This window comes from Hippocampus zosterae, chromosome 10 (genome assembly GCF_025434085.1).
Source record: "Hippocampus zosterae strain Florida chromosome 10, ASM2543408v3, whole genome shotgun sequence".
Taxonomy (NCBI): domain Eukaryota; kingdom Metazoa; phylum Chordata; class Actinopteri; order Syngnathiformes; family Syngnathidae; genus Hippocampus; species Hippocampus zosterae.
The window spans coordinates 23,162,505-23,174,815 of record NC_067460.1 but is presented as its reverse complement, the minus strand read 5'-3'; the positions used below and the strand labels follow the sequence as shown (position 1 = coordinate 23,174,815).

The 12,311-nt window shown below is 43.5% G+C and overlaps 2 protein-coding genes and 2 long non-coding RNA genes across 6 annotated transcripts in view; 2 read left to right on the top strand and 2 right to left on the bottom strand.

Annotated features, from left to right (window-relative positions):
- The window catches only part of LOC127609025 (uncharacterized), a 262,601-nt gene that overhangs the window by 62,002 nt on the left and 188,288 nt on the right, over nucleotides 1-12,311 (bottom strand). The window lies entirely within an intron of this gene.
- On the top strand, nucleotides 403-1,074 carry LOC127609023 (uncharacterized). Its single transcript, XR_007964444.1, has 2 exons — nucleotides 403-523; nucleotides 903-1,074. It is a non-coding gene; the product is annotated as an uncharacterized LOC127609023 (long non-coding RNA).
- rcbtb2 (regulator of chromosome condensation (RCC1) and BTB (POZ) domain containing protein 2) lies at nucleotides 896-8,280 on the bottom strand. Its single transcript, XM_052078488.1, has 12 exons — nucleotides 7,892-8,280; nucleotides 6,788-6,929; nucleotides 5,555-5,705; nucleotides 5,133-5,299; nucleotides 4,886-5,044; nucleotides 4,399-4,506; nucleotides 4,183-4,325; nucleotides 3,613-3,803; nucleotides 2,723-2,849; nucleotides 1,688-1,827; nucleotides 1,476-1,606; nucleotides 896-1,352 (listed from the first exon to the last, which is right to left on the bottom strand). Exons 2-12 carry the CDS (start codon nucleotides 6,911-6,913, stop codon nucleotides 1,212-1,214), a joined length of 1,584 nt encoding a protein of 527 aa, XP_051934448.1. The 5' UTR covers nucleotides 6,914-6,929; nucleotides 7,892-8,280; the 3' UTR covers nucleotides 896-1,211.
- Nucleotides 8,626-12,311, top strand: part of fndc3a (fibronectin type III domain containing 3A) — a 44,695-nt gene continuing 41,009 nt past the window's right edge. For 2 of the 3 annotated variants that reach the window (XM_052078362.1, XM_052078360.1), the window contains exons 1-2: nucleotides 8,747-8,980; nucleotides 9,208-9,344. The gene's annotated coding sequence lies outside the window, so the exon portion shown is untranslated. The other variant, XM_052078361.1, reaches the window with a different exon arrangement.

Sequence of the window (12,311 nt, the reverse complement as noted above, 5' to 3'; positions counted from 1 at the left end):
AACTATTCAGTAACATTTGCAGTCCTACCACGTGATTGTTTTTTCTTAATTTTTTTGAAGTCAGCGTCACAAAAAAAAAAACACACAATAATAAAATGCATGCGAGGTACATAACACAAAGGGTTGTAAAAAAAAATACCCTGAAGGGCAAGGGAACCACCGTGACAAACAGTTGCGTGTATAGGTGGACATCACACCATTAATAGTCCCTTTCACACAGCCGCCTTTGTCCGTTAACACGGAATGGCGAGGGGGGGGGGGGGCTGCCGGAAAAGCTATGAATGCCTTGATTAATATTGTTACGGCTCTGATGTGCCAACATGGCGCAGTGGCGTGCAAAGGATGGTTGCTGCGCGGCCTTTTTCAACCCCTTATAAATAAATACGGGAACGCCTTGAGATCCGCCGTGACCCGACGGCGAAGCGCAAGGACGGACAACACATCGGGTCTGTTTCAGGGACGAGATTCCCCATGTTTGCAGCGTACGTGAGATTATTAGTATTTTTTTTTTTCTCCGCAGGGTGTCCGGGCTCTCCCTTAGAGATAAGGTGAGAAGCTCGGTCATCCGGGAGGGGCTCCGAGTCGAGCCGCTTCTCGTCCACATCGAGAGGAGCCAGATGAGGTGGCTTGGGCATCTGATTCGGATGCCTCCTGAACGCCCCCCCGGTGAGGTGTTCCGGGCATGTCCCACCGGGAGGAGACCCCGAGGAAGACTCAGGACACGCTGGAGAGACTATGTCACCCAGCTGGCCTGGGAACGCCTCGGGATCCACCGGGGAGAGCTGGAAGAAGTAGCTAGGGAGAGGGAAGTCTGGGCTTCCCTGCTAAAGCTGTTGCCCCCGCGACCCGGCCCCGGATAAGCGGTAGAAGATGGATGAATGGATGGATGGTTTGTTTCAAAGTTTGAATAAAACCCCCGCTTTTGAGGCAGATGTGGCAATGCAACCCCAAGCGCAAGTTCTTGCCGTCGTTTTTATCCGTTTTCCCGCCTCACAGGTGCACTCAAACTACAGTCAACTAAACGAGCAGACCACAAAGCAGAACCTTCGGTCTTTGTGGTCTTCACCTTTGGGGGGGGTGGAGAAAAAAAAATGACAGTGCTTTGTTTACCTTGCTTGGTCTGTGACGGACCGCTGTTGGAAAGCGAGTGAGGTCATCACAAGTTGGGGGGGTGGGGTGGGGTGGGGCGGGGATCAGGATTTGTGGCGGGGTCAGTTTCTAAAGGCCCCATGGCGACTGGCTTTGCCGATAAAGTTTTTGAGCAGGTCGTGGTCCATCTCGGCGAAGGCCTGGGTCTGTGTGACTGATGTCAGGTGGTTGATGCAGAACTTGAAACAGAACTCCTCCAGGTCCTAAAACGATCAAGACTCACTCCTCATTTCTCTCCTAACAACTTGAGTAATTTCCTTGACCGCGTCTAAAGGATCGACCGTGTGCGGGGGGACGGGGGGGGGGGGGGTCTTCCGGGAGCTCACCCGGGCTTCGTACTTGACGGCGGCCGAGAGCAGGGTGATGGCGTTCTCCTCGGTGATGCCCCTCTTGATGGTCTCCTGGCACAGCCTCTTGAGCCTGCTTTCCCGGTAGAAGGTGGCCAGGTCCAGCAGGCCTGCGAAAGCCGAGAGGAAGGAGCGCATTTGACGCCGCCGTTGGCTTGCCCCGGTCGGTGCGCGCGTTGCCAAGTCCTTACCCACAGCGTCCTCTGGTGGCAAGTTGATGGAATCGGTGTAGAGGTACTCCAGGAAGGCACGATACACCAGAAAGGGAAACTGGTGGATTTCGATGGTGTCCTCGTCTGTTTCGTTTAGCAGCACGCGGAAATATTCGCACCTGGAGAGAAATAATGCACAAAGAGTCATGTGTGTGGTTGGATTGTCGTTGTAAAAAAACAAAACAAAACAAACAACAAAAAAAAGCCTCAATGGAAGGGGAAAAAGTGGTGTTGCTAAAATTATGTGGGGGGGGGGGGAGAATACAATGTATAATATACATTTTTCAAAAATGATGCTGGTGTACAAGGCCCCCCCCCCCCAAAAAAAGAGAAAAACTACAAGCAAAATAAAATTCCGATTTTAGTCATACATCCACGTCCTCAGTTAAAGCTCAGCTCAAGCGCCTCACTGGGCACGAGATCTCGGCACCGCAGGTGTTTTTGAAGTGCAGCATATCCGTGTTGCTCGGAGGCTGCCGCCACCACCGCCGAGGCGGCAGCAGCAGCAGACTGTCTGGCTCCTTCCGGCGGAGAAGAATGCAGACGCTCCGTGTGCAGAGAGCACCGTTATAAAAAGACTCATGTGGAAACAATACGTCTGCCTTGGCCTCTCCTTTTTGACACCGGCAGGAAATGCCGCTGCGGACACACGGCATTTTTATTTTTATTTTTTTAATGTTTGTTTTTTTCAACCACCGCACACTGGGAAAACACTCTCAAATGAGCTAATCTCAAATGATTATCATGACCGCTGCAAAAAATAAGTGACAGCCAGAAAAAATCAAAAAGATAACACTGACAAAAGTATTGGGTCACTAGGGAAGAAATGCAATCTGTCTCAAAAAAAATGTCATAGCTGTGTAAAAAGGTTATTTAAAAAGACAAAGTGTTTTATTTATCAAGCGTTCCCACAACATTGGTAGCGCACAATTGTCCGATGGTACTTCACACTGAGCGGGGGTCCTGATTGATTTTTTTGTGCGTGTCCAAACAGTGCATGTAACATAAATGTACCTTATTTTTAGCAGCGCTTTGTGCACATGAATGCACTTTCCGTCCACGAGGAACTTCAGATCGGAAATCTCAGGGCTGTCAAACTCCTTTTTTAGTGACTGTGCGACAGTCAGGTATTCGTCGCCGTCTGTGGCAAATGGACAAAACAACGACATAAGTAACTCACATGTCTGCGGTTGTGAACCTGCGACTGGAATCAGACGCCATGAGCAGGAAACAGACTTTCCGGTTTCCATTTCTTCGAATGCTTCCACTGTCACAGAAAAGAGACCGCTTGCATGACAGCATCGTGCCACAAAGCAACAAAGCTGTCATGAAAAGACTCCCTTCTGTCACTGTTTTTTTTCCCACTTCATATTGATACGTAAACGCATGCAGAAAATGGGAGGAAAATGTTTACTAATAGCCGGATTGAAAGGGAAAAGCATGTAATATTCAAAAAAAAGAGAAATAAGTAGAATAATACCCACGTATACAGAGCACAGCGGCTTTTATTGATGTTTTTTTAGTACTCCGCAGCTCCCCTATAGTTCGCTGTCAATGAATATAAACTTTTAACACCACAAACAAATGAGGGCGGGGCAGATCTGAGGTTACCATGGCAACAACACTGACGCCAATTGTTTTTCGTCAACATGATGCCATTGTTGTTTTGAACACTTCTTTCGGTGCCAAATGGTAAAATATGGATCCATTCGGCATTGTCAATATGATAAACGGGCAAAATGATTGAGCCACGTCGGTAAGTCTCATTGGGCGTACATGATTTTTGGCAGGTGTCACACGCGGCTCTGCTAACTACACTTTTTGGGGGAAAATAGCCATGCCTCGAAAGCCACCTTAGGGCGATTAACGGTGAGATTGACTCATAAATGCATCTGATGCCTTACCAACAGTTAGAAGGTGCCACGTGACGGCGGGCGTGGCGAAGCAGGCAAAGACGTCGTCGGTGCAGCTGAAATGCGTGACGTGCGGGTTGGTCACCACCTGCCCGCGGCACTGTCCCCACATCAGCACCTGCCCGCTCTGCGTCTTGGCGGCGGACGTGTGGCTGGTGTGGCACGCCGCCACCTCCACGATCCTGCGAGGATCACGGCATTACAGCGCTGCCTTGAGATTAGAGTTTAAGAACTCGCGATAGTTAACCAAAAAAAAAAAAAAAAAAGGATCAGCTCAGCGGCGCAAAGTATCATGGTCTCTGGATTTCACAATGCTATGGATCTTAAAGATTGGTGGTCAAAACGTGGCTAATCCAAATTAAGATGCACTCTCATAGAGTAACCAGCAGAGGGTGCTGGAACTGCACAAATGGAAAGAAAATACCTTGAGCCCCCGCTGTATTTTGTTCTTCAATTCAACTAACAAATTACCAAGTCAAATGTAGATACTAAGCATTTCAAGGGTTCTATTAAAAATTCAAGCACTTACGCAATTACCACGGTGTGTAGGTGTTTACGCACCTCTCCTTGTCGGTGCTGATCAGCGTGGCGAGTGAGTAATTGTTTTTATTGCCCGTGCCCAGCTGGCCATAGGAGTTTGCTCCCCAGCTGTAAACAAAGCCATCGTCCGTGAGCGCTAACGTGTGCGCGTAGCCGCAAGCCACCTGCAAGGCGGGAGAGAAAAGGGCCTGGGTGGGCTTGTTGATTATCATTCAAAGGCAAATGTCTCACTCTTACCTGGACAACCTTGACTCCCTGAAGAGCTGCAACCCTGCACGGCGTCTGCTGGTTGCCGGTATTGCCCAGACCTAGCTGACCGTTGCAGTTGTAGCCCCAACCGTAAATCTGCGACGTACACACACACACACAAAGCTCAGAGTAATTCAACCATTGCCAATTCACGATTACGGAATTTGTCGACAGCCAAAGAAACAAATAAAAGACCGCCAAGTCTTGTTCATTATAATGTCTGGTGCCACAAAAAAAAGGAACCTTGTGACTAAATGACAAAAAAGAAAACCCGGAATGTCTAAAAGCACCATTTTTGACAGTACAATGCCACAGTATTTGACAATGTTTTCCGCCAGATTTCACCATTTTCCCACCGCAGGTCACCTCATGAAAATCCTCATATTTTGAAAAAAAATTATCACCTCAGCATGACTGATGGACCGACCCCTGAAAACATACAGTTACAAGTGGATTTGCCAATTCATCAAACTACCTCGCCGTTGTCCAACACAGCCATGGAGCACAGTTGCCCACAGGCTATGTTGACCACCACTTTGTTCTGCAGGCAACTGCTGACCCGGCGCGGCGTGGGTTGGTTGGCGGTGGACCCTGATCCCACCTGGCCTGAGTTGTTGTAGCCCCACGCGTACACCTGAAGGCAGTTGTGACAAGTTTGCTGGCTTTAAAAAAAAAAAAAAAAGATAGTTGGAATGAAGAAAAAGATAGTACGGGAAAATTACCTCTCCTTCTGTGGTAAGGGCAATAGTGTGGTGGGAGCCACAGGCTACTTCGGTAACCCTCTTGTTCTGCAGGTTGGTGGAGACCAAGGCGGGGATGAGCCCATGGACGGTGGTCCCGTTGCCCAGCTGACTGTAGCCGTTGTGGCCCCATGCATACACCTCGCCCTCTACGCAGAAAGAAGAGTTTCCTTTTTCCAGCCTGCTAGCTATCATTAGCTTTGTCGCGCACGAACCATTTCGGCATGAAATGAGCATTCGTGTGCCATTAATCGGAGTCAATTAATGAGACGGTCATTAACATCCAAGTATGGACAGAAAGTCATGTTTATTGACGTTGGCCCTTTAAGAGAGGTCCACATTTCCCACTGTGGAACTGAATATGGAGATATATATTTTTGTGACACAATCAGGTTCCGGGTTACCCGAAGTGGCGATGACCACGTGCGGTCCGGTTCCGTAGCTAAGGGACACGATCTTCTTCCCGCAGAGGACATCGATCCTGCGCGGCTCGATGGTGCTCTGCAGGTCACCAAGGCCTAAGCAGCTGCTACAGTTGGTGCCCAGACCAAAGACCTGCGCGCAGACAAGAGGACACCGCATTTCAAAATGCAAAATGCGGTGCTGTAATGAAGCAGGTGTGTGTGTGTGTGTCTTTTTGTGCTTGTTTAATAAACAGCAGAAAAGTTGCCGACTGTGGCTCTCCTTTCCTACATGCAGAGGGCATTGAAGTAATTCAGTAAGCGATAAAGTAAAATGTACTATTAAAGGGGTAAAAGGTGTCCCTCGGCGGATATTTTGATCTGATTTGCCAGCAAAAATGTGAGATATGAGCGTTGAGCTAACTTCAAATTATGCAGCAGTTGAGCAGCGAGTGCGTGCTTGCTTCAAGCGGTTCACTGCCACTCCAACTTGATGTTTACTTGACTGAAACTACTACTAAACTTGAACCTAAAATCAAGAGAATCCCAGGTTTTGTATTTCACCATGCCACATGCAGGTAACTTTGCCTTAGGGAAGCCCACTCGCTTAATGCTAACCCACAACGCAAAATTCCATTGAAGGGCTAATGAAATGAGCTTCAACATTACAGTAGTCAATAATCTTGAAGCAACATCTTTGAACACAAAGAGTGCAGCAACATACGCAGGAGTAGCAGGACTCATGATGTACAAACTGATTAATTCTTTACATTTTATTTAATTATGTTTTTATTGCATGTGTCGATAGAATTGAATCCTGCTATTCAAGTGCTTTGTTGGCGTTCTTGTGGGGTGACTGGAACGGATTAACTGTCTTGAGTTAAATGTATTCAGTTAAAAGCATGCTCACGGAGCAATTACAACCGAGGCAACACACTTCTTTCCAAAAGGGCCAGTTGTATATTTGTTAAGTGTTTCGCCATCTTCCACTTCAAAGCATCAGAGTGCTGTGATTTATTTTCAAACAACATTGTTTGTCAGGACAAAACAAATTAGCAAGGATGAGCCGGTCGCACCTCCACCCTCCTCCTGCTCTTTCTAGAATTAGGTCCTGGCGTCTAAAGATAGCGTCATTCCATCTGCTTAACCTTCCTGCACGGCCCCTGCACGTCACATGCATGCATCTGACACCTGGCTCCACACAGAGTACACAAGGCAGAAACTCGCCGCCGTTACCTCGTCGTTGACAGTGACATAGAGGGCTTCGTTGGCGCCGCTTCCGAAAACGCACGCCTGACGAATGAGGCCGAGTTCCTCAGGCGGGAGGAGGGCAAACACTGGCCACTTCCCCACGTCCAGCATGCCACTCGCGCAATCACTGTGGCACAAGTAAGGGATGTAAACAGCAAACAATTATGTTCCAGATAAACAGCTGCAATTTTTTTAGATTAAACTTGCAATGGCACAAACTTGAAATCATTATACAACGAACCAAGGCAATTCACTGACAAGCAAAAATCTGCAAGGAAAAACATAAAAAGGTTTGAGATGGTGGCAAAGTACAATTTGGAACTAAATGAAACTCTTCAACTCACATTACCATACTTCCTTGTCACCGCGAATGCAAGGAAAATGACTATGTGGCTCCTGCGCCTTCTGTGATATCTTGATATTTTCAATACAATGTCTATGAATGAACAACTGATGGAGTTTTGGTTAATTCTCGACTCTTAATTTTTTCCTATGCATTGGACCTATTATAAAAAAATATGTACATTAATAAGTCATTATTTTGCCTTATTCGCTCAATTTTACTCCTGTTGTATTACTTAACACGTGTCCATTGTTATTTAACTAAAATGACTCTTTGTGGATATTTTCTGATGATAATCTAATTTTCAATGTAGTTTTCAAATTTGTTATGTTGAGATTTACCGACAGTTACCTGTCGCGACTGGATTACTTAAGCAGTCAAAACGTTCTGAATATTTGTCAAGAAATAATCTCTAAAAGACCTGCTGAATAATGATGCTCGTTCCAAGTACATCAAGTGATCTTTGGACATTTACGCACAAACCTACTTAGTTTACATATGTCACTGGCAAAGTTTAAACACCGTAACGTTTAACGTCATCAAGTTGTTCTGACGTTGGCAAAATATGAACGCTTTCCTTCACTGAACCCTTAGCAACACATGCTACACTTGTGAAAAGCAAAAGATTAATGCACTTTCCCAGTCGCAATAGTCAGTTCATTAGCTCGAGATGCTAAGATAAAACAACGTATTAAAAGGGCTAAGCTAATTAGCATCAGGTGTGGTGCTGTTCACTTTACGGTTACCTTGTTATTGGACACACAAAATAACTAAACTACTTGGTTTCTTCAGAGACGCGGTCTACTAGTTGGCCGCGGGGCTCGTAAAATTATCCTGGTGGTCACAAATTCTGCATGTCAAATGGGCGACGGGTTCATAGCGAAAACCGTTTGTTAACAGCACAATATGCAAGTGCTACTACACATTAAATCGTCGCAGCTTCGTTAGCTTCTGCCCGGTAGGGTTACTTCCGGCATCATGAAGGGACGTTCAAAGACATTGCGAATTTTGCAGATGTAAACAATCGAATGTAAAACAATTACACGTCCATTTGAAAACAAAAACTAACAAACACAAATTTAAAAAACTACAACTATCAACATGGCCTATTTAGTTTCGTAATTGCCCTATGTATCATGATCTTACTTCCTTTGGATGCGACCGAGTGCGTAATCGAGTGGTGCTACTTCCGGTTTCTACATTCTTAGACATCAAGGGTTTTCTTGTTTTATGCCAGCGGTTGGCATTAAACTTTCAAGTGTAAATCTACTACCTACATTTGTTTGAAACATTTCAATTAATCTAAATAATTTTCAAAAACGATTCTACGTTATTTTTTATCTATTTTTCTTCTTGATTAGATTCTATCTTATAACAAAAAAACATAACTACATATGTAATTTATGTCTTTTAATGTACACTTTCTGCAAGCATGTTTAATCAAATTTAAGTTTCACTGAATTGGTTAAAATTCCTGTTGTTCCTGTACGTGAAAGGTTTTTTTCCCAGCCCAGTTTCAGCCGCTCGTCAGACTCGATTGACACTTGTCACAGTGAACCACCCCACACGTCTACAAAGGTTTCTTCCAAGAAAAGGTACCATGGAAAACGTCGGAATCGAGCTGATATGTTTGAGGACATTTGTACATTTGGCGCTATTTAAACGGAGCCGTCAACACTTCAATTTACTTTCTATATAAATTGGAGCTTCGCCATGATTTGCTGTAACGCGCATGCGCACAGAATCGGACCTTAAGCGATGGCGAAATTCCTGCTTTTTATGCAAGGAGGACCAACCTGGGAACCCAAGTTATCTCGATAGAACTGACCACTTAGGTGAGCCTTGGCCCAATTAAACGGTCTTTTGGCTTCACTCGGAAGCCTTTTGAGACGAAAAAGAGAGAAGAGGGTTTTAAAAAAAGAAGCTTCACTCTTCACTATTAGCAACGTAGCATCAGACAGCTAACGTTAGCATGTCCCCCAACTCTTCTTATTTGGCTTGTTGTTTTGTAATCGCGAGCGCACACTTGTACAACTGTTGATGTTTTTTTTCTTTCGTCCAGGTGGTGTGGGAGGGTTCGCACCGAGGGGGAAGTTGCTCCTCATTGCAGCCCGCTGACGTGGACGGCAGAAGGAGAGAAAAAAGGCGACAAATTTCAGTGCGTTGCATCGCTTTATCGTCCAACAACCGTCTGATTGAGTGAGTAACGTTAGCTGCTCTCTTTTGACATAACACACTTCCCCCATTTGCCATGAGTCATCGTTTAAAACAGCATTTGGAAATAAAATGACATATACAAACGGTTTGCACCTGCTAATGGTTCCCGCAGCCTACGAATAATAATATGACACCTGTAGCTAGAATAATCATAGGGCTTGGCAAAACAAGTACTCCTGTAGAACCACTGCAGCCGATAATTGCGAAAGATGCGAAACCGAAATTGTAAAACAATAAATAAATAAAAGGTTTATCAATAATGACAACACAAGTGTGGCGTTGACATATTAATGTATGTCTACACTATACTGTAAACCAGTAAGAAATCAAAGGAAAGTGCACATTATAACAGCAGTGCAAACAAATCTGTGGCTTTAGCACTTCAACATATCCAATTTTTCATGTTGCGTGAAGCATGACATGCAAACAAGTGGACTGCACTTCTTAAACACTCAGCTTATTTATCTTCATCAAAATAAACACATGTAACTAGCCTACATTGAAAAACAAAAACATCCCGACGATCTTCAGTAATGTCACACATGCTAAAGTAGGAAAAGTAAGACTATACTGCCTATATGAAGTAACATTTTCCAATTTCAACAACCAGCAGCCTGCGTTGAAAGCGGCGATGGCTGCGCCTCATTGATTAAATGACGAGCAATAAACAATCCGTCTGTCTTCGTTTTCATTCATGAAATCAGACGTCACATCATATGGCCACCTACTGATGTATTTGTCCTCGGAATATATGACAATTTATCAGGGCGCTTCCATTTTCAAATCTTTTGGGCGGAGAATGTGTCAGTAGTGCCCTATGCGCAAACCTCAGAAACACATCAGTCAAACCTTTATTGTACATGTGCGGCACACATTACACAGGCATGACTAGTATTTATCAGCCTCTCTCTCACTCTCTCACACATCATCACAATTACGAAAATGAAGTTGTTTGCTTTCAAGGTTACAGTAGTTGTATTATGAGACTAAAGTTGTCTATCTTTTAGATATAATGGTGTGTGTGTGTGTATATGTATGTATATATGTATATACTGTATATATATGTACCTGTACATATAGATTTTTTTAGGCTAATGTCAAAATAAGAAGACAGCTGAAGTGAGAATGCACAGGGCGTGGCAAGACAAAGTGGCAAAAATAATTAAAAGTCATCAACTCAGAAAATTAATATTAGGACCACACTAATAGGAAAAAAAATAATTACAACTACTATTCTTTTAGGATAATGAATATTCTTATAAGTGTATATTTTCTAATATTACAGATGTAAGATTACCCGCATAAAGTCATATACTTTCAAGATAACGCGTCACATATATTTTTGTTAAAGGTCATTCTATTATAAGAAATAAAGTCTTCTGGAGGAAAATGTGCATTTTCAAGAAAAGGGTCTAAAAATGTCTTATTTTTTTCTAGATTCAGTTTGTAATATTCCGAGAAAAATATTATTTTTTTCAGGAAGCTATTTCTGATATTTTCTTTTTTTCCAGCTGTTTTTTTTAGATTATTCATAATGTAATGAAGGAAATTAAATTTTTTTTGAAAGACATATTTTCAAAATGCAATGTCTCATATATTCGAATAAAGTCTCAATATGATGGGAATAAAGTACGTGACAACTGTGAGGCACCAAACCTCATAGTTGCACTGAATAGCATTATAAGTAGGTGCATAACAGGTTTCAGCCAAACCCATCGAGTCGTACCTGAGAAGTAGACTGAGCAGTGTAATTAACGGCAATCTATTACAAAATCCTTACCGTCTTTTTAATTTTAATTTTTTTGTAAATAGTTTTCATATGACATAATGGGTTCAAATGCAGTCAGTTTTATACGGTGCTATTGCGTGCCCTGAAAGACGCCCATCAATAAAATGAAATGTTTTTATGATTATTTTCACTTGCACACTGCGTGTTATGAAACTGAGAGCCACGTGTCACTTTTTTCTGTCAGATGCAGTCCACACTCCTCAGTGATGATATACATTGATCACATTTTAATCCAGCTCATTTCCTCTTTTAATTGCTAAAGCAAGGATGGAATCGAGTCACACAAGTAAATCTCAAGTTGTGGCATTCGAGTCTCAAGCAAGGCTCAAATCTTTTTGTCACTTAGCCTTTTTTTTTTTTTTAAATGAACTAATTTCAAAACGACCCTTAGACCATGCACTCTTTTGAACCTTTTTAATCTTTTTTCAAATCATATTCATCCCATGTTCTGTTTTTAACAGATTTATGCCTCATTTTAAAACCAACTACTTTATTTACTTTGTAATCCATTGTTTCTAACTAAACTAATCGATTAACAAAATAGACGTGCGGCTTGAGAGTCGACACCTGAACGTCAGCCACCCTACATTTTTTTCATCTGATCAAACTGGATCATCAATGCCTTTCTGTGAAATGTGCTTTTTTTTTTTGTATATTATGCGAAAATATATTTTTTACAAACTACGTTGATTTCTCTATTAGGCCTCTCGCACACCAACCGATGCAGATAGAGAGGCTAATGAAGAGCATTAGTGTCGCGGTGGAATAACCTGCAGGCAATGGATATTTGATTATGAACGGTGGAGTTCCACATGTGGGGAGACACTATAATAATACTCGCATGCATATATTCTTGATCCTCTGAAGAATGACTGATATTACTGTGGCTTTCTGAGGGGGGATGTTCTTATCTTTACGTCTGCATTTACTGCCCCCTGGGGGCCAAGTCACGCGCACCAAAATGAGCGGAATTTAATTGACACGCAAAGCGTTTACAATCGGGGGTGAGTGTGCTTGGCGGGGGTGTTGGAGCCTGGAGCGGATTAATGGCATTTCCATTCGTTTCCCTGGGGGAACATGATTTGAGACACATGCGTCTTGAGTTCCGACTGTTGCCGCAGAACAAAAAAAAAAAAAAATCCAACTTGGATCTCAAGGCA